The sequence below is a fragment of the Lathyrus oleraceus genome, chromosome 4 (genome assembly GCF_024323335.1).
Source record: "Lathyrus oleraceus cultivar Zhongwan6 chromosome 4, CAAS_Psat_ZW6_1.0, whole genome shotgun sequence".
Classification (NCBI taxonomy): domain Eukaryota; kingdom Viridiplantae; phylum Streptophyta; class Magnoliopsida; order Fabales; family Fabaceae; genus Lathyrus; species Lathyrus oleraceus.
In genome coordinates this window covers 13,904,632-13,932,569 of record NC_066582.1, presented here as the reverse complement: position 1 = coordinate 13,932,569, position 27,938 = coordinate 13,904,632, and the positions used below count along the sequence as shown (strand labels likewise).

The 27,938-nt window shown below is 36.7% G+C and overlaps 2 protein-coding genes and 1 long non-coding RNA gene across 3 annotated transcripts; 2 read left to right on the top strand and 1 right to left on the bottom strand.

Moving 5' to 3' along the window:
* Positions 1–1,420: 1,420 nt before the first annotated feature.
* On the bottom strand, positions 1,421–2,540 carry LOC127138404 (temperature-induced lipocalin-1). The gene is made up of 2 exons (XM_051064843.1): positions 2,001–2,540; positions 1,421–1,782 (listed from the first exon to the last, which is right to left on the bottom strand). The coding sequence occupies exons 1-2, from the start codon at positions 2,370–2,372 to the stop codon at positions 1,600–1,602; spliced, it is 555 nt and encodes a 184-aa protein (XP_050920800.1). The 5' UTR covers positions 2,373–2,540; the 3' UTR covers positions 1,421–1,599.
* Positions 2,541–2,849: 309 nt separating this feature from the next.
* On the top strand, positions 2,850–3,978 carry LOC127138403 (uncharacterized). The gene is made up of 2 exons (XR_007808761.1): positions 2,850–3,135; positions 3,316–3,978. It is a non-coding gene; the product is annotated as an uncharacterized LOC127138403 (long non-coding RNA).
* Positions 3,979–13,912: 9,934 nt separating this feature from the next.
* Positions 13,913–15,889, top strand: LOC127135757 (uncharacterized). The gene is made up of 2 exons (XM_051062397.1): positions 13,913–15,091; positions 15,194–15,889. The coding sequence occupies exons 1-2, from the start codon at positions 13,913–13,915 to the stop codon at positions 15,887–15,889; spliced, it is 1,875 nt and encodes a 624-aa protein (XP_050918354.1).
* Positions 15,890–27,938: the final 12,049 nt, after the last annotated feature.

The window sequence follows — 27,938 nt, the reverse complement described above, 5'->3', positions numbered from 1 at the left end:
CTTTTCTTTGTCTTTATGATAGAAATTTCATTCTCCTCTTTTCAAGGATTTAGAAGCTCTATCATCGATCTTATTTTTGTGAGAATTCAACCAAGACTTCTTGCCACGAGTCTTGTAGATTTTGCCTTTGAACTTGTCAAAACCACCATGCTTCTTCCATGACTGAGATTGTAGTGCTTGTATTGAGTCTTGAACTCCTTTCCTTTCGACAATCATAATCTCATGCACCTCCAACGAATCAACCAAATCTTCCAGTTGTAGGGTTTCAAGATTGTTGGATTCTTGAATGTTACGATAATGTGATCAAAGTGAGAAGTCAACATATACATTAACTTCTCAACTATCATCTTATTAGTTAGGATTTCACCACAATCCTTCATGAGATGGACGCGTTTCTGCACCTTCGACACACAGCCTGTAATCTTTTCATCTTCTCCTGTCGAAGACAATTCATATTGTCATTGCAAAGTTGCAACTTGACAACCTTGACTTTCTCGCCTTTTCATAGTACTTGACAAGAATATCTCATGCCTCCTTCGCCGATTCAACATGAGAAATTTTGTCAAAATTAGCCGCATCAACCATCGATTTGATGTAAAACGCATCTTGTAATCCTTCTTCTTGACATCCTTGTGAGAGGTTCTCTGTGTGTCGGTTGCATCTTCACCAACTGCAAGAACACCATTAATAACCACTTTCAAGATTTCTGAAAGTCAAATAAAGATTGCATCTGCTTTCTCCATCAAAATCAATTATTACCGTCAAGAGTTGGAAGGAAGTTTGGTAAATTTATGTTACCATTCATCCTTATAGCAATTGATCAACAATAATTCACAATCTCTGAAACACGACCTCTGACGTGTGATTCTTAAAAACACGATCAAGAATCTAACCAAGACTCTGATACCAATTTGTTGATGCTTGATGCACTTTTAGTGATGAGAGAGAATAAGAAAATAAAAATTATATTATTAAATTGAATGATAATACTGAATTATCAAGTGTCCATTTATATCCACTTAAGTGACTTGAATACTAAGAAAATAACAAACTAAGTAACAAATCATAAACCCTAATTAACTTTGGACTTGAGTCACACAAATCACGTTGAATTATACATAATATCTCAACAAATTCAAGTATCCACCCTCCCAAGAAGTTCATTTGAGAAAGATGATATGGAATGCTCATATTCTTCCTTTCAAATCTCTTCTCAAAGTGAAAGAATGAGTTATCGCACCACCGATGTCCCAATTGATGCTGACATCTTTAGTATTCTATTAATGTAAAAGATTTTTGCCAGCCGAACTATCTTCCCTAAACACCACAAGAACTGATCCGAGTAATGTTAAACATTTATTGGCCATTACTTAAGCAACAAACTCCAAAGAGAAAATGTAAACAACTAAACATAGCAAGCTTTCAAGTAACACATAGTGAATTGAATTCTAAAGACAATTTGAGCATGAAACACCAAATTTGCTAAAGGTCACATCTTTAGTCTCTATATACAGAAGAAGCCAATACATGATACATATAAATCCAAACTAGTGAGTACTTAAAACCTTTATTCTTAACATGGCAGAAACACATATTTGTTTATTTCCCAAAGAGGGATTTGATCCACCAAATTCCTTTGGTGTCTTGAGGCCCTTCTTGCTCAGGTGGAGTATCACTCTGTGGAGTCTTGTGCAGTTTGCTCACATCATACCCTTCTTCCTTAGCTTTCTCAACAAGCTGGTTGTAGATTTCATCATCCAAATGAGGTTGCCTGCATAGTACCTAGGGAACAAACAAACACATTTTCATGATTCTAAATGCCCACAGTTTCATTGCATCTTATTTGTCCTTAACATATTATATTAACACAATCAGAGATTCTGAATTTTGACGCATAAATAAAGGGTTCCTTTCTTGTTCCAACCCTATAAACACAATCAATCACATAGAGAATTGAAAAACAACATAACATGAAAATAAAGTAACTTTACTTTACTTACCCAAAGATAATTCCTGCTAGGTTGACCAATGAGAGCATACTGATAATCACGATCAAGATGCAAAATCCAGTAATCACCAACAACAGGAAATATTGGCAAGAAAGGAGGAACATAGAATTTGACCTTGAGTTTAGCCTCATCGCTGTTAGGATCAGCTTTATAAGCAGTTCCTTCAATGTAGCTTCGTTTTCCACCGCTCCAAGTCTCATTCAAAACACCAACAATTCCATCGTCTCTGAGAGTGTATGTTGCTCTTGTGTTCGTACCATCACTTGGCTGAAACCTAGATGGAAAACAAGCTATTTCGTACCACCGGCCCATGTATCGCTTCAAATCAACGCCTTTTGCAACGTCCATTTCTTTGTTCGACATTTTGGTGATTGATTATTGCAGGGAAATGAGACACGGAGAAGAAAGGGTTTGTTTTGTGTTTTTGTTGTAACAACGATAGAAAGCATAAAGGGTTTTGATAAGGTTTTGGTTCCGGTTTTCTTTGTGCTTTTGTACGAGTAACGTGGGTTTGGAGCTTTGACGTGGAGGTTTCTACACCTTACACGTGTTCAATAGAATCATAGGAGAATCGGATAACGATGGCTGTTTCTAGATTCTTATCGTAATCTAGAGGCGGACCCCAAACTTTTTTACATTTAAAAGAAAACCGTTGGCTGTTAATAAATATTTTAGTTTTTAAACTTATTTTAATGTGTTGATTTATATTTTTAATTAAAAAATATTATAAATTAATCCATTAAAATATTTAAGTTGATTTGGTTATTTTTTTTAAAGTTTGTCAAAAATCATTAAGTTATGCTAATGTGTCTATCTATATGGATATATTTATGTTTTTTTTTTAAAAAAAATTTTGGTTATTTAAAAAATAGTTTAGTTCGGTTGTTCGTCAAACTTTGTCATTTCGTTTTCTCTCTTCTCTTTTTTCAAACCCTAGAAAACTTTCAGAGTCGTCTTTTCATTAGCAGTCGAGTATGGTTGTGACGACTAAGGGGAAGTCGAATAAACAAGATGAAGAGGATGCTATAGAGAAATAGAAGAAAAACAAGGAAGATGTTGTTTCAGAGAAACATACGAAGAAGTCTGCAAAAGTTGAAGCTGAGAAACAAATGTTAAATGAACAAAGGTTGGTCTATCTTCCTCAATAGGATTTTGGAAAGGCGTAAGACTTTTATTCTGTTTCTAGTTCATTCTTTCCAAACTTTTGTTTCAACTCCTAGTAAGTCTTTTAAATCTCGCATGTTAGGTCTTACTGAAAGTTGTGTTGGCTATTTCACATCGATTGGTGATGTGTTTTCTATGATAGGAACAATTGGAATTCCCATGACAACCATCGAGACCAGAGTTAAATTTGTATCTGTGGCGGGATATGATGCGAGCGAAATTCCTTATTCTCTAGTTACCACAAGTGACAAGATCTTACTTAAGAGGTTATTGTTGATGGTTGGTTTCATACAGGTTATATCTATTGATCCATTTGGAGAACTCTTACTCAAAAATCAATTTCAATTCTTAACTGGCCGCGATCGCAATCTGGCCTGACCAATTTACTCGGCCACATAACAACGAAAATTCAAACCAATTACATTGATGTAGACGAGGGGAGGAAAATGTCATTGCCTGCAATGCTTGTTGGTGAAATTATTGTAGAAATTTTATAAATAAGTCAGTTTGCTAGAGAAATGGTTTTTTCAACTGGTCCGAAACACGCCACAGGTGATCCAAAAACTTTGTTATCTCGATCCTCACACCAGAACTCAGATCCTGAGTTTTGGAATATTTTGATTAATATCTAAACTATGATGATTTCAGGTTCAATCTATGAAAGATATTCTTTTAATTGTAAGGAAGTATGTAATTTGAATGGCTCCCTGAGTTTTGGGATTGGATTGTTATCCACTATTGTTCAATATGTTGTATGTTATCCTGCATTTGTTTTTATTATTTAGACACACAATCAGTTATTCAATTGTGTGTTTATTCAATATGAAATTGAGCTTGATGTTATGTGAAAACAAACTTCTCCAACATTATTTTGTGTTTTTATGAAGACAAAACCTCAAGCTCAATTGCATTGTCAAAGAAGGAAAAAGATCATAGATTTCAAAAGTATCTCTTGCTACAAGACTTTGATTTCAAGTAATCAACAAGAGACTAATGGACATTGATGAATTGATCAAGCACATAAGGTATAAGTTACAATTATACATTGATTAATACATTTGTTGCTCAGAGTAAACCTACATATTTCATCTCTAAACATTTTAAGGTGTTTTAAAACTTATTCAAATTGTTAACATTGGTTACAAACTGATTTTCAACTTTTCTATCAGCTGTAGTCGGTTACGCAAATGTGTTAACCAGTTACATACACGAAAACTTCATTTATTTGGAAATCAGTTCAGCTGTAACCGATTAACCAAACCCTATAACCGGTTACATCCACAGAAAGTTTTGAAAATATTTTTTAGTTTAAGCTGTAACTGATTACGATGACATGTTAACCGATTACCACTTAAATAATGGCATTTTTTTCATGAAAAATCACATTCAAACGTTTTCCAAACTTGGTTCTTGAATCATGGCAGTGCTTGATGATTTTAGACTAATTCAAATGGGTGTTTTTACATTATAAATAGCCAATGTTTCTAAGCTTCGAAAATCACTCCTTCAATAATTTCAAATTCAAAAACTCTCAAAATTTTCAACTAAGTGACTTGAGTCATAACTTTCTATGAAACTTTTTGCATACAAATTTTTACAGCAACATTAAAGTTCCACTAATAAAATTCTTAGCACTTAAGGATTACTCTTGTGTATTGTATATTTTGAAGGAAAGATCAATTCTCAAAAATTGATACAAACTCAAATCTTCTTCTTTACAATATTTTATTTTGTGGATCACAAAGTGTTAAGTGATCATTGTTTGAGATAAAAGGTGGTGTACTTTTTATTCAAGTGTAAAAGAAAGTGGTATGCTTTCATGTGTATGTTAGATAAGTGTATAATTAACCTTGGTGTGAGGATTGTACAAGTTCTAACATATTGAAATCTCTCACGGGTGTGAGGGGACTAGATGTAACGCCCTAGAATACTTTCAGGATTACCGACTGACTCCACAAACCAACACAGGTCTTTTCAGCATGTTTTTTCCTCACTCACACGCTTTCTAGGAAACTTCACAGAAGGCCACCTATCAAAATACTACTCCAAGTCAAGCACGCTTAAATATAGAGTTCTTATTTATTAGGCTACCGAAAAGGAGATGCATCTTGTTGGTATAGATAGTAACAATCAATCCTTATAAGCATTCCTTAAACCATGTAGTCTCATCCCTGCACAACCTCAGGATCCCTCTCATTCCGATGTAAATTCGAGCGACCACTTTCCACCCTCTTCAGCCTCGAGTGTTACATTCATTCTCCGCCCTCTCCGGCCTCGAGTATTACACTAGACATACCCTTGTTTGGAAAGTGGGACTATTATACATCTTGCTGCCTTTTATTTTTCTACACTTACTTTCTACATTTTATTGTTCATATCGTTTCCGGAAAAATAAGAACACTTACCATCGCCCATAAAATGAGAAAATTTCAAAAAGTCCAATTAATCTAATTCACCCACTCTTAGATTACTTTCAATACTTACAATTGGCATCAGAGCAGGTTATATGTAACATGTTCCTAAGGATCTAGATATGGCTTCCTCAAATCCGATTTTTAGAGACGGTGGTAGCAACAACAAGCCTCCATTGTTTTATGGTGAATACTTTGATTTCTAGAAAATATATGAAGGCACATCTCGAAGCACAAAGATAAGAAGTTGGGATGCCGTAGAAAATGGTATGTTTGTTCCTACATGTGTTGTCAATGGTGTTGGGACATCAAAGATAAAAAGCTCATGGGATGAAGATGATAAGAAAAATGTCCTCTACAATAAGAAATAAATCAACTTACTCCAATCGGATCTAAGCATGGATGGATTCTTCTGTGTCTTTTGATGCACAACGACGAGTGAAATATGGGATGCATTAGTAGTCACTCATGAAGGAACCGTTGAAGTAAAACGATCAAGATTGAACACTTTATGTCAAGAGTATGAGTTATTCAGAATGCAGCCCGAAGAATCAATCATTAACTTATAGAAAAGATTTGTACACTTGACCAATCACCTGATTGCTCTTGATAAGACTTTTACTAACGATGAACTTAATCTTAAAGTACTTAGATCTTTAACCAGGGAATGACAACCAAAGGTAACAACAATATATGAAAAGAAGAGTTTATCCACTATGTCATCCATATCTTTATTCATAAAACTTCAAGAGCATGAGTTGAACTTGGGAGAGTAGAAAATCATGAGATTCAGGAGAAGAAATCTAAAGGCATTGCTTTAAAAGTTAACTCAAGGGAAGAATTAGAAGAAGATGATCCAGATGAAAATGAGAAATTAATGCTTCTTGTAAAAAGGCTAGGTAAGTTTTCAATAATGATAAATCTTTAAACTTTGAAAAAAGAAAGAAAATTTTCAAGAAGAAAGAAGCCTATACGTCAACACAAAATTACAATTGCTTTGAATATGGAAAGCAAGGACAAATGAAAACGGATTGTCCAAAACTAGACAAGAAAAGTGGTCATAAAGGAAGAAAGGAATCAAAGTCTAAAAAGGCCTATGTTACATGGGATGATAATGAAGTAAGTTCATCATCTAATTTGGAAAGCGATGAAAGCGCTAATCTTGCATTGATGTCATCGCACCATTCTAATGACGATGAAGATGAGGTTTACTTGAAGATCACTACAAATCTATGACATCTTGATAGTGGTTTCTCTAAGCATATGACAGGAGATATAAACAAATTTTCATATCTAATGCTAAAGGCCAAGGGATATGTCATAATGGGGACAACAACAAAGGAAAAATTCTCGACATAGGCAAAGTCAGAGCACCACCTTTCATAACTATTGAAGATGTACTTTATGTAGAAGGACTAAATCACAATATTCTTAGTATAAGTCAACTTTGTGACAAAGGCTTCAAAATCAAGTTCACCAAGGATGAATGCTTAATTGAAGATGCAGTCACTCATGAGGTAAAACTTATGGGTAAAAGAATTAATAATATTTTCATGATTTCTTTAGATGATTTATCTTTGAAAATAAAGTGTCTTATGGTAAACAATAATGACTCATGGCCTTGGCCTAAAAGAGTAGCACATATTCATATGTAACATTTAAATAAACTAGTCAAACATGATCTTGTCATTAGAAAGGGGATGGTGTGGGCCGAATTAGGGGCTGAGGTTGGAGTTGAGGGGAGGGATGGCTGGGAATTTGTTGGGTCTTGGGTCTTGGGTCATGATATGATTGATGAGGTAAGGAGACAATTCATTGTCTAGAAAGGTGTAAGTAGTATATTAAGGGGTTTGAAACTTTGCATAAGGAAATATAGACTCATCAAACATGACATGGCGACAAATTATAATTTTGTTTGTTGTCAAATTGAGACACTTATAGCCACGATGGTTAGACGGATACCCAAGAAATACACATGGGGTAGAGCGAGGTTGGAGTTTTTGGATGGTACTTGGGGGGAAAAGAGGAAAACATAAAAAACAAAAAATGTGTAGGTGGGAGTATGATGATTTTTTGTTGTATAACATGTAAAGGGGTGATCGAAAATTGATCGATTTGCCTGGTAAAATGTTTGAAATATATGTGGCCATTTCTAGAGCGTAATGCCAAAATGAGGGAGGTAATGATGCATGAATTAATAAAATTGGAATAATATTATTAACGAATCATAGTTTTTGTTCGACTTTACCATTTTGATTTGTGGTATAAGGACAAGAGAAGCGAAAAGATCTTCCATTGAGTTCACACATTTTTCAAAAATTATTAGAGACATATTCTCCACCGTTATCCCACTGAATTATTTTGATTTCCCATTGAAATTGTGTTTTGATATAAGCTCTTAGATTTTTAAAGATAGGATAAACTTGAGATTGTGAAATAGGGAATATCCACAAAAAATTCGAATAGTTGTCCAAGAATAAAACAAAATATTTGTGCTCTAACGAGCTTAAAACAAGATATGTCCATACATCACTATGTAGACTATCAAATGGTAACAAACTATTATTAATAGAATTTGCGAAAGGCAACTTAATATGTTTATAAAGAGGACATGAATGACAAAAATGAGAATGTAAGTTACTAGATTTATTATAATCAATCAATTTATTTTTGCTAAGAAAAGATAACATATTCGCTCGGATGTCCCAGACGATTATGCCAGATAGATGATGACAAAACTGCAAAGGTGGATGGTTACTAGGCATTATTGGTGGTATTATGGTTGGTGGTGAGTATAGGTTACCTTGGATTTCACATCTCAAGATAGGTATTTCTGTATGAAAGTCCTTTACAGAAAAACCAAACGAGTCAAATTCAATTGGACCTTTTTTATTTGTAGTAAATTTAAGACACTAAATTTTTAATTAAATTTGGAGCATAAGTACATTGTTTAGGACAAGAGGTGGGTGGGTGGTTTAAAATATGTACTACCAAGACCATAAATTGGAACAGAATGACCATTTCCTACAATGATTTAATTATTTTTTTCTTAATTTAAAATAAGCCGAAAGATTATCTTGCGAGGATGTCATGTGAGAGATAGCTCAGATGTCCATGTACCATGAAGGGTCTAGTTGAGAAATATTGAGGGTGATGAAAGCATTGTGAAGTTAAGGTTTAGGCCCAAGAATTCCAACTTGTTGAGACTTAGGACCATTGTTGGCTTTACTCCAATTTAAGGTTGGGTAAGGACAAAGTGGAAAATTCCAAGGACCCCATTGTTGCCAAGGTGGAAGACTCCATGACTGTCACTACTGTTGTTATTGTTGTCCACAGTTTCCTCTTTTGCGGCCTCCAAGGTGGTGTTTCTTGCCCCTATTACCATGATAGTTGGAGTGTGATGGTGTTGGATTTAGGACATATGGTGGTGGCATGAATATAAGTTTGATTCAACCGAAGGGGTTTTTGATACCCGAGTTGCCAGAATGGAAGAGGATTTTGAGTCGCGAGTTTCACGATGAATTATGGTGGATTCTTCGAGTTCCATACGTGATAGTACCATGGAAAAAAGTGGGGAAGAGGGTCATGTTGTTGTATGTACGTGACAAAACTGACATATGTGTCATACCCTAAATTTTACCCTGAGTTTTCACTCGCATCAACAGCATAAATCAATCCATTTTTTGTCGTGTATTTCATCAGTTTAAAGCATTCATCAGGGTTCAGGTAAAAAGTCAGGAATTCTGACATTTTATTTGACTTTGATAATACTCATTCAGTCGTCTGTTGATTAAGAAGTCAAAGGACTTGATTTCTCAATCTCGTTGCATCGCTTATTTTTATTGCATCGTATTTTAGAGGTTCGGAATGTGATAATCAAGAGTAATTGTCATCGTCTGAATCTTTGTAGGTTTTGTTTGTGTTTGAGAATCAACAGCAAATTGTACAAAAGCGATTCATCTGCGTCTAATTGTCTGTTCATATTTATTCAGTCAATGAATCAGTGCAATCACTAGACGTTTGCATTTTATACTTGTCACCACATGCATTTTATTTTGCATAGTGCTTGGAATTTTAGCTAGGTTAATTTTTCGGATCTACAGACAAACCGGTCGCACCGTTTCTCAAATGTATGTCGAATTAGCGGGCGAAAAATTTCAAAACTGAGCTTGCAAACGTCAACTTTATTAATCTACGATCCGCGTAGTTTAATCTGGCGCACTCCTTTTATTTTTTTTTGACTACTTTTTCGGTTGCATTTCAAATCAATCTGAGCCTTTTAACTAGACAATTTTTTATTTCAAAATTTTATCAAAACCTGTATATTTTCGAGAAGTTTATTTGGTGCCGATCAATTAAGTGAATTCAATTTATTTTTTGGATATTTTACGCCTGATTTTTGTTATTATTATTTATTTATTTTTTCCGATTTATTTTTTATGTTTTAGCCAATTTAGTTAGTAAAATTAATTAAAATTATTTGTGTGTTAAATTCAATTCAATTTTTATTATTTTTATTTTTAGTGAAGTTTAATTTTTATTATCATTTAATTTAAGAATTAGAAAGAAATGCAAAATATCTTCAAATTTCTCCATTAAGAAAGAGACACTTGGCGCATGGTTGAGGAAGGTTCGTGGCATGTGATTCATCCACATGTTTCTTTAAGTGTCATTTCTTCCTTTAAACCACATAATACTTGATGTAGAAAAACACAGAAAGAAAAAAAACACCTTCATTCTCTCAATGGTCCATAACACTCAAGTTTCCACACTCTCTCACTTCCGATCTCCCATACAATAAAGCAACTGCACATCTCTCTTTCGACCGTGCGCTACCAACTGGAACCGTCGTCTCCCTCACTTTCCATTCGGTACTCATGGGTTTCCTCCCTTTGTTTTATTTCTTGAGTTTACTTTTTCATTATATGAGTTTTTGTTGGTGAATACTAGCTTTATCTGAGCTTTGTTATCTCATAAAAAAAGTTTAAATTAGATAATATAGTTGCTGTATTTTATTTATTTATTTATTCTTTCTAATTTATTTAGTTTTAATTAAAACATGAATAAGAAAGATGGAAGTAAAAATTTTGAAAGTTAAGTTTACAGAAAGAGATCGTGAGAGATGAGAAACAATGAGACTTTTTTTTTTTTCCATTTTATTTTGGTTGTTGTATTTAGTTTATCTTAGTTTTATTTAATATATTTTATAAAAAAAAAAAAGAGCTGGTCATGTATCCATTTTTTATTGGTTTTGTTTGGCCATTGTTTTTTGAAAGAGTCAATATTATCAGGCTAATTTAGTTACAGATTAAAATCAATTTTGGTTGAAGCAACTCCCCCACACGTTTGGTTGGGTTTTTTATTTTTATTTTTTTTATTCACTATTATTATTTATTAATGACCATTATTATTTTAATTATTACTATTATTATTATTATGATTATTTTGTGGATGATTATTAATATTATTATTATTATTATTATTATTATTTAAGTAAATTGATTTTTTTTATTTTTTTGAAAATCTTTTCTCAAAATGAGAGCATTGTTGGAATGGTTTTTGTGTGTGTGAAGTTCTTAGCAGAGGAAAAATGGTTTCATTCTTTGCATTTTGTGAGAACTGAGAGGGAGTATTTATTTCCTTTTGGTGGTTTTGTTTTATTAATTCCACGGCCACATGTCTAATCCATATTGGCTACATTTTGAAATTTGGAAAGGTGAACTTGCTACCTCTCTTGTTTCACTGAATGTATCGCCCCTTCCCCTCTTATTATTATTATTATTATTATTATTATTATTATTATTATTATTTAAGTAAAATGGGTTAATTATGCTTGGGTTAGGCTTTAGGCCTATGTTATTTAGACCATCTCATTCATGTCTTACACCCTTATCTTGTCTTTATGTGTTTTAGTATTATTTTCTTTTTTTGTTTTAATTAAATTAATAGTTAATTAATTAATTTTCTAAATTGATTAATTGATTATGATTTAATTAATTGATATTTATTGTTAAGTGGATTTACTTTATCGATTATTTTATTTGATCTAGATGTATGAAGTCGATCGGTTAAATAAGTTCATGTTCGTATCCCCATTTGACAAATTGTATCCCCATTCCCGTAAATGTGTAATAAATTTACCATTTTTATTTACTTTACTGTATTAGTTGATTATTAACAAAAGATTAAAATCAACCACCTTAAAAAAAAGAATAAATAAACATTTGATCCAACATCGAGTCTATTTTCCAAATAAAATCCAAATTAAAATGCAAAGTTGAGCATATACCCCCGCCACATCCAAATTATTTTCATAAGTCAGCTTCTGACACTTGATCCAACGTCAAGTCGTCCCCCTGTTTTTAAAATCTTTTCACAATAAAAATGGAAGAAATTGATTAAGTTTAGACTTTCTCTGTTTCGAATATTAGGATACTGCTGTAGAGCTCAATGTTCAAACATTCGTCTTCCATATTAAAATACAATAATTACTAGAATTAGGTCATTTCTCTTATAGAAGAAAAAGATTGATTGGGTATCGACCTTCTCTTTCCCGATTATTTGGACACTGCTGTAGAGCTCTCTGTCTGATTAATCGTCTTCCGTTAATGAACTTTGACCTAATTTGCCACACATTTTCATAAACAAACTTTTGGATGAAAAGAGAGTGATTGGGCTTAGGCCTCTTCCTTTTCGAGCATCTGAGTACTGCAGTAGAGCTCCCTGCTTAGATGCTTGTCTCCGCTTAAAATCAACTCAAACTCATCAAACTTGTTTTCCGTCCTTGTGCGACTCCGAAAACATTTTCAGAAAAGAGTATGCAATATCCATTTTGATGCGAAACAAACAAAGACTTCGGCCTCCAAAAGTGAGCAGCAAGTAAAGGTTTAATCGCTCAAATGTGATCCAAGCATCACTCTCTTTAAAAGCAATCCACCCAGTAGTTTTCTTTGGGTAGAACTACCTATGCCTTGAGTTCTTCATAGCACCTGGAGATACGTAGGAGCAGGATTGCGAAATCTTGTCAGGCACATTAATATTAAAAACCCAAAGTCTTTCCTTTCTTTCTTTCTCTTTTCTCACTCTATAAATAGAAGTTCACAAACGATATCACATTAACACTCTAACACGAAACTAACTAAATGGGTCCCATCGAGTACGATGGATGTGAGGGGTGCTAATACCTTCCCCTTGCATAACCGACTCCCGAACCCGATTTGGTTGTGACGACCATTTCTTTTTGTTTTTCGTGGGTTTTATCGATATTTCCCCTTTCCCTCTTTGGGAATAAATAAAGATTGGTGGCGACTCTGTTTTGTTTATATTTCGAGCGTTCCTTACGCTTGGGTATTTTTCGCGCCGCGACCAGCTGGCGACTCTGCTGGGGAAATAGTTCTCCTAAGCGAGTCAACCCTAATTTAGTTTGTTTTGTGTTTGAGTTTTTGCTTTTATCTGTTTGTTTGCTTCTTATTTATTTTATTTATATATGCCTTTATTATCTGTATTTCCAATTACTGTATTATTGATATATGGTATCATTGGAACTTTCTGGACTATTGGCATTTGTGTGAGGAAAAGCTTTATACCCGAGCTGTGAGAAAAACTTAAGTTAGGATGGTGGTTGTGTAGTATTGACCTGCGAGACATCGGACTCGTTAGGTTGATGCGAGAACCCCACTCAGATGAGATCCCTTGAAAGTATTACTGTCTTACGATTAGTCGTTTTGGCGGTGATACTTTCAACCTCGATCTATGATTTTGAGGACCTTTTGTAGAACCCTGAACCTATGGCTTTTAGGACCGATGGTTGTGTAGTGTTAACCTATGAGACTTAGGACTCGTTGGGTTAATACGAAGACCTCACTCAGAATAGATCATTTTTGAGGATATTGTTGTCTTACGAGTAGTCGTTCTGACGATAATATTGTCAGGTGTGATCCATGACTCTGGGAACCGTGTCTAGAACCGTGGAGTTGATGGTTGTGTAGTATTGACCTACGAGACTTAGGACTCGTTGGGTTAATACAAAGACCTCACCTAGAATAGATCCTTTTTAAGATATTATTGTCTTACGATTAGTCGTTCTGACGATAATATTCTTGAATTAGGTCCATGACTCTAGGAACCTTTTAAACCCTAGAGCCTACCTGTTTGGTTTTCCTATTCCTGGAACCTTTCCTCCATGAAGTAATTAATCAGAATGTTCCAATGATCATCTACCCAACTATACATACATAAACATAAAACATTTCATAATCATAACACATATGACATGTGCATATTTTCAAGGGACCTAAAGACTCGTTTGATTGCAGGCATTTAGAAGACATGGGTAGCAATCAAAAAAGTACTTATTCATTCAAGTTCAGGAATCCAAAGCTAGGTTTGATTAAGGGGTTGATCTCAGATGTGAAAAAAATCAGAAGGAACAACTTTTGTGTTGAGTATGGTGACCTGTTAACTATCATGAACACCGAGGTGGATGCTTGGGCCATTTTCACTTTGGCACAATTCTATGATCCTCCCTTGCGGTGTTTCACATTCCAGGACTTCCAGTTGGCGCCAACATTGGAAGAGTTCTCACATATAGCAAACATTGGTATCAAGGATGAAGTCCCTTACACCGGTCTAGGGGAATTTCCTACACATCAACAAATAGGTTCAGCTATACGTCTAGATAAAGCGGAAGTGAAAGCTAATCTTGGACCAAAAGGAGGCACTTCAGGTTTCACTTTGAAGTTCTTAGTGGGAAAAGCTTCAGATTTCAAAAGTAAAGAAGATTGGGTCGCTTTCAATGCTGTGTTAGCCTTGATACTCTATGGGATTGTCTTGTTCCTGAACATTGATGACTTCGTGGACATGACTGCTATACGCATTTTCTTGCTCAAGAATCCCATTCCCACCTTGCTTGCAGATGTTTATCACTCTATCCATTGGAGAAATGAGAAGAAGGGGGGGATGATCCAGTGTTGCGCTCCTTTACTGTATAAATGGTTCTTATCTCACTTACCAAGCGAAGGGCCTTTTATTCAGAACAAGGATAATCTCAAGTGGTCTCAAAAAATCATGTCTCTCACTGCCAATGACATCACCTGGTACTCTCGTGTTTATGATGATGTGGACATAATCGTCAAATGTGGCAACTTCCATAATGTGCCACTCATAGGAACTCGAGGTTGCATCAATTACAATCCTGAGCTTGCTATGCGGCAACTTGGGTTTCCTATGAATGACAAACCAGAAGACAAGTTGTTAGAAGGTTTCTTGCTAGGAGAAGGAGTGAAGGACTTTGATCTGGTGAAGAGGATAGGTCGTGCCTGGACTAAAGTTCGTAGAGAAGGAAAAAGGGAGCGTGGAAAGAAGAATTGTATAGCTAGAGGGCCATATACAAGTTGGGTCCAAGCCAGAGCTTCTCAAGACAAACTACCATACCCTTATGAGCCTCCAATGCATACAAATCCTCCAGAACCTACTCACGTCACTATGGAGGAAGCTAAAGAGCTCAAAGTTGTCATCCAAAGTTTGGAAAAAGAGAATGAAGAGCTACGGTTGAACCTTCTCCGAATTACTGAAGAAAGGGATAATCATAAGTGGGAGCTTGGGCGGAAGAAAACACAACTTCAAGCAAATGTGGAAAGGACTGATAAGGAGGAATATAAGAGAAAAAGAGTCAAACAGGGGTTAGATCAGGCTGAGAGCTGCTTGAATACCGTCAAAAGCCAACTGAAAGAGGCTGAGAGGGATTGTCGTGAGAAAGAGAAATGGTGGAAGCTCGCCACAAAACAAAAAAAGGAGATAAGAGAGACGCTTGAGGTTGAGATAGCCAACCTCAATGTTTCACTCTTTGAATCAAAAGAAAGGGAAGAACGAGAACGCCGCAGTAAAGAGAGTGCTATGGCTGCTACTCAGGTTACACCTGAAATGTGGAATGGAAAGTGCCAGGAGGTTGAAAATGCTAATGAGTGGGAACGATACTGGAGAGGCCGACATGACTCTTTGCTACAAGAAGGTGAAGATTGGATGAACGCAAGAGAAAATGTGAATGCTAGTTTGGCAGCCTGCGAGGAAACCATCCAGTTTTTACATGAACAAAGAAATGAGTATCGAGACAAGTTTGCCAGTTTGATAGACTTCTGTAATGGCATGGCTACAAATGTGCCTTTGATGTTAAGATGTGCTTTGGAAGACATAGACAATGACAACATCCCTCGTTCAGTGACTGAATTTATTTATCTTTGTGAAGACATGATAAAAAGGTTCAAAGGAGAGTTGGAAGATCTCAACAAACAGAAGCCTGCAGTTTGACCTTTTTTTATGTTGTACTTTCCTTTATGTTTGAAAGAATATTTTGTACTCAATCCTTGTACTCTATTTTGAATTGAATGAATGAAGGATTTTGAGTTCCTTTTGTACAAAAAAAGTTTGGTTCCATTCTTGTTTTATTCCCCGTGATCTCTTTGAATGCTTGCTAAGTTACAAGGAATCTAACACGGTTCCCTGAAAATAAAATTGAACATAAGCATAAAAGACATTTTTTAAATCCACGTGCATTAACATATGCATCATGCATTTCATTTCTCAGAACAAAAACTCATTCCATTTTTCCTCGTGTCCGGTAGTTCAAGCTGATTCCTCAACGTGCATACGCTACTCGCTCCAACACAAGAAGAATCATGGATGTAGTTAGAGAAGAACAAGCTGCCTTCAGAGAGGAGATGGACTCTGTCAAAAGTAAGATCGAGCAGATCTTTGAGGCTATACAAGCTCTGGCTAGAAGGGAAGAAGAGGCTCGTGTTGCCGCTGCTGCAAGGAACGATGCTCTAGTTCAAGGGGTTGCTCTTCAGTCCGGACCTTCAGTTCCTATTCCAAATCCCGTTATCTACGGTCTTCCTCCAGGCTTTGTTCCACCGCCTGAAAGAAATCATGTGCCTCCACCTGCGCATACTTCTGGAGTAGCTGATGGAGTCCCTGTGCAAGGACCTCCGATAGTCAATCAGGTGGCCATTCCCCGCACTGATGAGGAGCTCCAGGACGAGTTTGAAATGCAGAATTACAATGGAGCTACTCCAGTGGTCATCCCTACTGCTACCCAAGATTCTGAGGCTATCTTGATGTGTCGTGCTCTGGCCGAAAAGCTAAGAATCTTGGAAGGACATAACTCAACCCGTTTAAGTGCCTTGGAGATGTGTCTAGTCCCAGACGTGGTGATTCCTCCAAAATTCAAAGCGCCTGAATTTGAAAAATACAAAGGACTCACTTGTCCCAACATACATTTGAAAATGTATTGCAGAAAAATGGCTGCCTATGCCAGAGATGATAAGCTCATGATCCATTGCTTTCAGGACAGTCTAACTGGGGCATCTTTGGACTGGTACATGCAGTTGGAATGTAGCAACATCCACACTTGGGATGAGTTGGCTGAAGCATTCGCAAAGCAATACAAATATAATACTGACATGGCACCAAACCGTACTCAGCTTCAGAGTATGGCCCAGAAAGACAATGAATCTTTTAAAGAATACGCACAACGCTGGAGAGAGTTGGCTGCAAGGGTGCACCCGCCGCTGGTTAATCGTGAATTAATTGACATTTTCATGGGAACCTTGCAGGGCCAATATTATGAAAGATTGATCAGTAGTGTGTCCACAGGATTTTCTGACATGGTGATCGTGGGAGAAAGAGTAGAAGAAGGACTGAAGAGTGGTAAAATCCAGGGAGGTTCCAACAGTCAACCAATCTTGAAGAAGCCTTTCAACGGATTCAAGAGGAAGGAGGGTGAGACTAGTGCCATTTCTTCTCAGAGGAGGGTACCACCCAGGGCTCCTGCTCCTCTGCCTTATTATCAGTACCCTTACGTAGCAGCTGCTCAATATCCAACCGTGCCTTATCGTCCAATTGCTCATGTTCCTATTCCAGCTCCGGTACCTCATTATCAAGTTCCAGTTCCTCAATATCAAGCTCCACAACCTCAGTTCCAGACTCCTCCACCTCAACATCAACAGAGAAATCAACAGAATAATCAACCACGTCCAGTTCAGCAGCAACGACCAAATCAACAGAGGCCATATCAACAGTACAATAATGTGAATACCACTCCTATCCCAATGACTTACACTCAATTGCTACCGTATCTGATTCAGAATGGGACTGTCGTGCCAAGGGCATTACCTCCAATGCCGAAGCCGCATAAGCCTTGGTATGATGAGAATGCTAGATGTGCCTTTCATGCTAATTCAGAGGGTCATACAACAGAGAATTGCAAAGTGTTCAAGCTCCGGGTCCAAGAGTTGATAGATCAGAAAATATTGTCTTTTGCTGATGTTCCAAATGTGGGGAACAATCCTTTGCCTAAACATGATAGTTCAGGTGTCAATGCTATAGAAAGTTCAACTGATGATGGATTGATAAAGGATGTGTTCAAGTTGAAGACTCTTTTAACAGTGGTCCATGCTAGATTGATGGAAGCAGAATTGATGAATGGAGTACATGATAATTGTGTGGTATGTTCGTCCAACCCGATCAGTGTGGTGAATTCAAAATTTATCTTCAACGTTTGATGGATCAGCGGGTTATTCAGTTCACTAGAGCAAAGATTGATGAGGACGTTGCTGTGATTGTGCCTGTGTTTGATCAAGAGAGGCTTCCCAAGCCTTTTGTGGTCCCTTATCAGAGAAATGTTGACCTAGAGCCAGTGAAGAAGATTGAGCCCATGGTTATCCATGTTCCTGCTCCATTCTCATTTGACAGTACCAAAGCCGTACCTTGGAACTATGAGCCTGTAGTTTATGTGGGTAACAAACCAGTAATCTTGAAAGAGCCAGATGTGACTAACATCGCTGGAGCTAGTGGTGTGACTCGAAGTGGAAGGGTTTTCGCTCCTGAAGTGATCCCAAACAAAGAAAGTGTACCAACAGTTGAACCAACGAAAGGGAAAGAGGTGAATCCTCCAGAAGTAGGAGAAGGCTCATCTAAGAAAGTAGTGACTACTGAAGAGGATAGAGAATTCTTGAAGATCATCAAGAAGAGTGATTACAAGGTCGTAGATCAGCTCAACCAAACTCCTTCAAAAATATCCATTCTTTCTCTACTTATGAGTTCTGAGGCTCATAGGACTGCTCTATTGAAGTTCTTGAACGAAGCTTATGTGGCAGAAGATATCAGTGTTATTCAGTTTGATAATGTGGTTGCTAATCTCAATGCTAGTAGTTGTTTGATGTTCACTGATGATGATTTACCCCCTAATGGGCGAGAACATAATATGGCGCTTCATATCTCCATTCAGTGTACAGATGTTACTTTGGCTCGAGTACTGGTGGATACAGGTTCATCCTTGAACGTGTTACCTAAGACTACCCTGGCACAATTGAATATTGAAGGGGTGCAGATGAGACCTAGTGCTTTGATAGTTAAAGCTTTTGATGGGTCTAAGCGAACAGTTATTGGGGAGATTGACCTCCCAATCCTGATTGGCCCTCAAACTTTCCGTATTACCTTTCAGGTAATGGATATTAGGCCTGCCTATAGTTGTCTATTAGGTAGACCTTGGATTCATGCTGCTGGAGCTGTCACCTCGACACTTCACCAGAAGCTGAAGTTTGTTACTTCTGGTAAGCTGATATCAGTATCCGGAGAGGAAGATATTTTCGTCAGCCATTTGACTTCTTTCAGATACATTGAAGTAGGTGAAGACATTGTTGAAACTCCTCTCCAAGCCCTTGAAGTGGTCAATGTGGTCCAGACTAAGCCGAAACTTGTTGAAGAACCCAAGGGGGTCATGACCTCGTGGAAGAGTGTGAAAGCTGCAATTGAAGTTGGTTGCCCTGGAAGTTGGGGCACAGTGATTGAACTACCAGAGAAGAAAGACAAGTGTGGATTAGGATATCAGCCGTCTATTGAACTTTTCAAAGATCAGAATATACATCAGGGGAAGGTTCCTAGCATCCAGGAAATATTCTCCAAAGCTGGTTTCCGAAGTGATGATCAAGTGAATGCTCTTGAAGATGAAGATCTAGATTTGCCCAAGATGTTGTTTTGTGGACCTCCGGATGCCGCTCTCACTAACTGGAAGGCAACAGATGTTCCAGATATAGTTTCTTGTTCAAAGTAATTTACTGTTTTCTAAAACATCCAATGTCATGCCCAAGGCATATGGATAGCTTTGTAGGGCCCATTTTGTGTTAATATTTAAGCCTTATCATCAATACAAAGCACATTTTTTGAGATCCCTGTCATTCATCTTTTTAATTTATTTATTTTTTTACAAACAAATAAACAACAAAAAAAAATGGCATTTTTTATTTCACATCACTTTCATTTTTCAAAATCTTCCTCTAAAAAGAAAAATCATTTCCATGCAGATCATTAATAACTGGATCCATTGAATACGACAATGCTATAATTCCCTATGACTTCGGCCTCCCGATTAACCAAGCTGAAGAGGATGGTAAGGAAGACTGCGAACTTCCAGAAGAGTTGACCAGACTTTTGAAACAAGAGGAAAAGATGATTCAGCCTCATCAGGAACTAGTGGATGTGATCAATCTGGGGACTGAGGAGGATAGAAAGGAAGTCAAGGTCGGAACTGCTTTGAAAAAAAATGTGAAGGAGGAACTAGTCAAGCTACTACATGAATATGTGGATGTGTTTGCTTGGTCATATCAGGATATGCCAGGACTCGACACCGACATAGTTGTGCACAAGCTGCCGTTGAAGCCGGAATGCCCGCCCATCAAGCAGAAGTTGAGAAGAACTCGACCAGACATGGCTGTCAAGATCAGAGAAGAGGTCAAGAAGCAGTTTGATGCAGGTTTTCTAGCTGTTGCAACTTATCCGCAGTGGATTGCTAATATTGTGCCAGTTCCGAAGAAAGATGGAAAAGTTCGAATGTGTGTAGACTACAGAGACCTGAATAGAGCTAGTCCCAAAGATGATTTTCCTTTACCTCACATTGATGTATTGGTAGATAACACAGCTCAGTTCTCTGTATTCTCCTTCATGGACGGATTCTCAGGATATAATCAGATCAAAATGTCTCCCGAAGATATGGAGAAAACAACTTTCATTACACCATGGGGCACTTTCTGTTATAAGGTAATGCCTTTCGGCCTGAAAAATGCCGGGGCAACCTATCAAAGGGCCATGGTGACTCTTTTTCATGATATGATACATAAGGAGATTGAAGTCTATGTGGATGACATGATTGCCAAGTCCCAGACAGAAGAGGAGCATGTTATTCATCTGAAGAAGTTGTTTGTAAGATTGAGGAAATATAGATTGCGCTTAAACCCTGCTAAATGCACTTTTGGAGTCAGATCTGGAAAGCTTCTAGGATTCATTGTGAGCCAGAGAGGCATAGAAGTTGATCCTGACAAAGTCAAAGCTATTCAAGAGATGCCAGCACCTCGGACAGAGAAGCAAGTTCGTGGTTTCTTGGGCAGATTGAACTATATTTCCAGATTCATCTCGCATCTGACAGCCACTTGCGAGCCAATATTCAAGTTGTTAAGAAAAGATCAAGCCGTTAGGTGGAACGATGATTGCCAGAGTGCATTCGATAAAATCAAACAGTATCTGCAAGAACCACCAATCTTAGTGCCACCAGTTCCAGGAAGGCCTCTCATTATGTATTTGACAGTACTCGATGAATCCATGGGATGTGTACTGGGGCAACACGATGAGACGGGTAGAAAAGAGCATGCTATCTACTACCTGAGCAAGAAGTTTACAGAATGTGAAATCAGGTACTCCATGCTAGAAAAGACTTGTTGTGCATTAGCATGGGCTGCTCGTCGTCTAAGACAGTACATGATCTGCCATACAACAATGTTAATATCCAAGATGGATCCCATCAAGTACATCTTCGAGAAACCTGGATTAACTGGCAGAATCGCTCGTTGGCAAATGTTGTTATCAGAATATGACATTCAGTATGTAACTCAGAAGGCCATTAAGGGTAGTGTGTTATCAGAGTACCTTGCACACCAGCCAGTGGAGGACTATCAATCGATGAGACTCGACTTCCCAGATGAAGACGTCATGTACATAAGAGACTATGAGATTCCAGGCCCGGAAGAAGGCCCCAAACCAGGATCGCGGTGGACGCTCGTGTTTGATGGTGCCTCAAATGCATTGGGTAACGGAATTGGGGTTGTTATAACTTCTCCAAAGGATTTTCATCTTCCCTTCACGGCAAGGTTATGTTTCCAATGCACCAATAACATGGCGGAGTATGAAGCATGTATCTTGGGAATTGAAGCAGCTATTGACCTACGAATCAAGATTCTTGAAGTGTATGGGGACTCAACACTTGTCATCTATCAAACCAAAGGAGATTGGGAGACCCGCCATCCCAGTTTGATCCCATACCGAGAGCATGTCATGAAGCTAATCCCCTACTTTGATGAGATTAATTTCCATCATATTCCTAGGGAGGAGAATCAGCTAGCCGATGCCTTGGCTACTCTGTCATCTATGTTCAAGGTCAAGTGGGCTAACGAATCACCTGTTATTACAATTCAACGTCTAGACGAGCCAGCACATTGCTTGGCAGTTGAAGCAGAAACAGATGGCAAGCCGTGGTTTTATGACATCAAACGATATCTTGAGAAGCACGAGTATCCAAATGATGTATCCATCACAGACAAAAAGACCTTAAGAAAGTTATCAGCCAATTTCTTCCTAAGTGGTGGTGTTTTATACAAAAGAAACTTTGATTTAGTTCTGCTCAGATGCGTGGATAGACACGAAGCCGACCTACTCATCAAAGAAATCCATGAAGGTTCTTTCGGCATTCATGCAAACGGACATGCAATGGCGAAGAAAATCCTTAGAGCTGGTTATTATTGGTTGACAATGGAAACAGATTGTTACCACTATGCCAGGAAATGCCACAAGTGCCAAATTTATGCTGACAAGGTGCACGTGCCACCTACCCCTCTAAATGTTTTATCAGCTCCATGGCCATTCTCAATGTGGGGCATAGACATGATTGGTATGATTGAGCCTAAAGCTGCAAATGGACATCGGTTCATTCTAGTTGCCATTGACTACTTCACTAAGTGGGTAGAAGCAACTTCTTATGCCAATGTGACAAAGCAAGTCGTCACTCGATTTATCAAGAAAGAGATAATTTGTCGCTACGGAACTCCTAGCAAGATTATCACTGATAATGGATCAAATCTGAATAATAAGATGATGAAGGAGTTGTGCGAGAATTTCAAGATTGAACATCATAACTCGTCACCTTATAGGCCAAAGATGAACGGAGCTGTAGAGGCAGCTAACAAGAATATCAAGAAGATCATTCAGAAGATGGTGAAAACTTATAAAGATTGGCACGAGATGCTACCCTTTGCTTTGCACGGATATCGAACAGCTGTTCGCACTTCAACAGGGGCGACCCCTTTCTCACTAGTCTATGGCATGGAGGCTGTGCTACCGATAGAAGTTGAGATCCCCTCATTGAGAGTCTTGATGGAGACAGAATTAGAAGAAGCAGAATGGATTCAAACTAGATTTGACCAGCTCAATCTAATCGAAGAAAAGAGGATGACAGCGTTGTGTCATGGTCAGTTATATCAGAGGAGACTCAAGCGGGCGTTTGACAAGAAGGTCCGACCTCGAGAGTTTAATGTAGGTGAACTAGTTTTGAAAAAGATAATCTCCCTCCAGAAGGATTCACGTGGCAAGTGGATTCCAAACTATGAAGGGCCATTTGTGGTGAAGAAAGCTTTCTCTGGTGGAGCTTTAGTTCTCACGAACATGGACGGAGAAGAGTTGACACACCCCGTCAATTCTGATGCAGTCAGAAAGTATTATGCCTAAGAAAAAGAGATGGATAATAAAAGCTCGCTAAGTTGAAAACCCGAAAGGGCGACTTAGGCAAAAAAATAAGCATCCCGGTGAGTTGAAAACCCGAAAGGGCGGCTCAGGCAAAAATTAGGGATAAACAAAAAAATTAAGCCCGGTAAGTCGAAAACCTGAAATGGCGACTTAAGCAAAAAAGGGTAAAATCTCCCGGTGAACTGAAACTCTTAAGGAGCAGTTCGCGCAAAAGTTAGGGAATATCCAAAAGCATAATACTGGAGCGACATAAGTCAACACTGCAACAAAGCTCAGATGGAAGAGAAAAGTCCAATTACCATCTCCAGAAGCAAAGTAATGAGGACTAGAGGACATAGGGGAAAGTAGCAAAGTTGTATTTCATTGGAAAATCAGTTAAATCTTTGTTGCCATTTACTTGCTTTCTTTCTCTGTAATCTCCTCTTAGAGGGGTTTACATCTTCATGAACCCCATGTATGAGTTACTCTTCTCATCAAATAAAATTGTTCAATTGAACATTGCTTTACCAATTATTTCTGTTTTTCTGCTTAATGTCGCTTTTATTTTTGATAAGATAAAAACATTAAAATAATGGAAACGACAAAGCTTTTTAAAACCTTAATTTGTTTTGATTTTGAAAGTATAAAAGGAATTTTTGTTGGTTTACAATAATGCATCTGGTTCACAAAGACGTGGGACATTTCCTGGATCATTGTAATCTAAGGCAAGTTTGAAATGGATTTTCTTCCAGAAGCAAGAAGTCCTCATTGAAGCCCGCTTGGCGGAAAAGCAGAAATCAGAGTTTTTTTCGCAACAAAAAAATTATTATTTCATGGTGTTAGTGCTATTCAAGACAAGGTGTTGGGGAATCCGAGCTTGATACCCACAAAATGCATAAACTAATATATTCATGCATTCACATTCATTTTGCATATCATGTACAAAAACAGATCATGCATAAACCTCAGCCGAATTCAAAAACCTCTCAAGAAAGTTCAGTCTAATCCTCAACAGACCAAGATGCAAGAGGTATTCTCAAGAGTAGAGCAATTATCTTCTCCATTACTATAGTATTTTCAGAATACAGTCATTGTTGGTAATGATTCTTAAGACGAGTTTCTTCCCCAACAAGGTGATTGATTTTCTTCCGTTGGAACTTTGGTGTAAACAGAATTTCTGCTTGGTTTCCCCAGTAGACATCTCCACACAGAGTTTCTCCAACATTGTATTTTCTCCAGCAAAATTTCATGAACTCCCCAGCAAGTCTCTGGGATCTTCTCATTCCCCAAAAGGGTCTTCTGTCAGCCAAGAGCAGCTGAATATGCGGTTATTCCCCAAAGGAAGCATTTTTTTATTTTTCAGCAATTTGCATCAACCAAGAGAAGTTGAATGCATTAGTTTCAGCCAAGAGCAGCTGAATACTATTTTATTTTTCCACCGGTTTACTTCAACCAAGAGTAGTTGAATGCATTAGTTTCAGCCAAGAGCAGTTGAATACTATTTTATTTTCCACCGGTTTACTTCAACCAAGAGTCGTTGAATGCATCGGTTTCAGCCAAGAGTTGTTGAATATGACGTCTTTAGCCAAGAGCAGCTGAATATGATCATTTGTTTTCCCAGGAGTGCCTAATGTCAGTCAAGAGCAACTGAACGTGATTCTCTCATCCCCAGTCATTTGCATGTCATTTGAGAAATCAAGAGCATTTCTCAATCCATTTACATTCATGATTAAGGAATCAAGAGTATTTCTTAATTCATTTGCATTTCATCTAAGAAATCAAGAGCATTTCTCAATTCATTTACATTCATGATTAAGAAATCAGGAGTATTTCTTAACTCATATATATTCCATTTACATTCATGATTAAGAAATCAAGAGTATTTCTTAACTCATCTGCATGTCATCTGAGAAATCAAGAGCATTTCTCAATTCATTCACATTCATGATTAAGAAATCAAGAGTATTTCTTAATTCATTTGCATTTCATCTGAGAAAATCAAGAGCATTTCTCATTTACATTCATGGTTAAGGAATCAAGAGTATTTCTTAATTCATATGCATTAGCATGATTAGGAAATCAAAAGTGTTTCTTAACTCATACATATTTCATTTGCATTCATGATTAAGAAATCAAGAGTATTTTTTAACTCATACCATTTCATATTTAAGAAGTCAAGAGTACTTCTTAACCTGCATAACATTTAAGAAATCAAGAGTATTTCTTAAATCCAAGTGCATTCGGTCATAACCATAAGCTTATCTTTCTTTCCCATAGAAGGAAAAAATTTGGGTCTGTTTTGGTATTTAAACTATCTTTCACCATGATGATTTGAAGACAAGAGTTCTTCATATCCTCTAGTTAAAGATATTTAAATAGGGGCAGCTGTCATACCCTAAATTTTACCCTGAGTTTTCACTCGCATCAACAGCATAAATCAATCCATTTTTTGTCGTGTATTTCATCAGTTTAAAGCATTCATCAGGGTTCAGGTAAAAAGTCAGGAATTCTGACATTTTATTTGACTTTGATAATACTCATTCAGTCGTCTGTTGATTAAGAAGTCAAAGGACTTGATTTCTCAATCTCGTTGCATCGCTTATTTTTATTGCATCGTATTTTAGAGGTTCGGAATGTGATAATCAAGAGTAATTGTCATCGTCTGAATCTTTGTAGGTTTTGTTTGTGTTTGAGAATCAACAGCAAATTGTACAAAAGCGATTCATCTGCGTCTAATTGTCTGTTCATATTTATTCAGTCAATGAATCAGTGCAATCACTAGACGTTTGCATTTTATACTTGTCACCACATGCATTTTATTTTGCATAGTGCTTGGAATTTTAGCTAGGTTAATTTTTCGGATCTACAGACAAACCGGTCGCACCGTTTCTCAAATGTATGTCGAATTAGCGGGCGAAAAATTTCAAAACTGAGCTTGCAAACGTCAACTTTATTAATCTACGATCCGCGTAGTTTAATCTGGCGCACTCCTTTTATTTTTTTTTGACTACTTTTTCGGTTGCATTTCAAATCAATCTGAGCCTTTTAACTAGACAATTTTTTATTTCAAAATTTTATCAAAACCTGTATATTTTCGAGAAGTTTATTTGGTGCCGATCAATTAAGTGAATTCAATTTATTTTTTGGATATTTTACGCCTGATTTTTGTTATTATTATTTATTTATTTTTTCCGATTTATTTTTTATGTTTTAGCCAATTTAGTTAGTAAAATTAATTAAAATTATTTGTGTGTTAAATTCAATTCAATTTTTATTATTTTTATTTTTAGTGAAGTTTAATTTTATTATCATTTAATTTAAGAATTAGAAAGAAATGCAAAATATCTTCAAATTTCTCCATTAAGAAAGAGACACTTGGCGCATGGTTGGGGAAGGTTCGTGGCATGTGATTCATCCACATGTTTCTTTAAGTGTCATTTCTTCCTTTAAACCACATAATACTTGATGTAGAAAAACACAGAAAGAAAAAAAACACCTTCATTCTCTCAATGGTCCATAACACTCAAGTTTCCACACTCTCTCACTTCCGATCTCCCATACAATAAAGCAACTGCACATCTCTCTTTCGACCGTGCGCTACCAACTGGAACCGTCGTCTCCCTCACTTTCCATTCGGTACTCATGGGTTTCCTCCCTTTGTTTTATTTCTTGAGTTTACTTTTTCATTATATGAGTTTTTGTTGGTGAATACTAGCTTTATCTGAGCTTTGTTATCTCATAAAAAAAGTTTAAATTAGATAATATAGTTGCTGTATTTTATTTATTTATTTATTCTTTCTAATTTATTTAGTTTTAATTAAAACATGAATAAGAAAGATGGAAGTAAAAATTTTGAAAGTTAAGTTTACAGAAAGAGATCGTGAGAGATGAGAAACAATGAGACTTTTTTTTTTTTTTCCATTTTATTTTGGTTGTTGTATTTAGTTTATCTTAGTTTTATTTAATATATTTTATAAAAAAAAAAAAAGAGCTGGTCATGTATCCATTTTTTATTGGTTTTGTTTGGCCATTGTTTTTTGAAAGAGTCAATATTATCAGGCTAATTTAGTTACAGATTAAAATCAATTTTGGTTGAAGCAACTCCCCCACACGTTTGGTTGGGTTTTTTATTTTTATTTTTTTTATTCACTATTATTATTTATTAATGACCATTATTATTTTAATTATTACTATTATTATTATTATGATTATTTTGTGGATGATTATTAATATTATTATTATTATTATTATTATTTAAGTAAATTGATTTTTTTTATTTTTTTGAAAATCTTTTCTCAAAATGAGAGCATTGTTGGAATGGTTTTTGTGTGTGTGAAGTTCTTAGCAGAGGAAAAATGGTTTCATTCTTTGCATTTTGTGAGAACTGAGAGGGAGTATTTATTTCCTTTTGGTGGTTTTGTTTTATTAATTCCACGGCCACATGTCTAATCCATATTGGCTACATTTTGAAATTTGGAAAGGTGAACTTGCTACCTCTCTTGTTTCACTGAATGTATCGCCCCTTCCCCTCTTA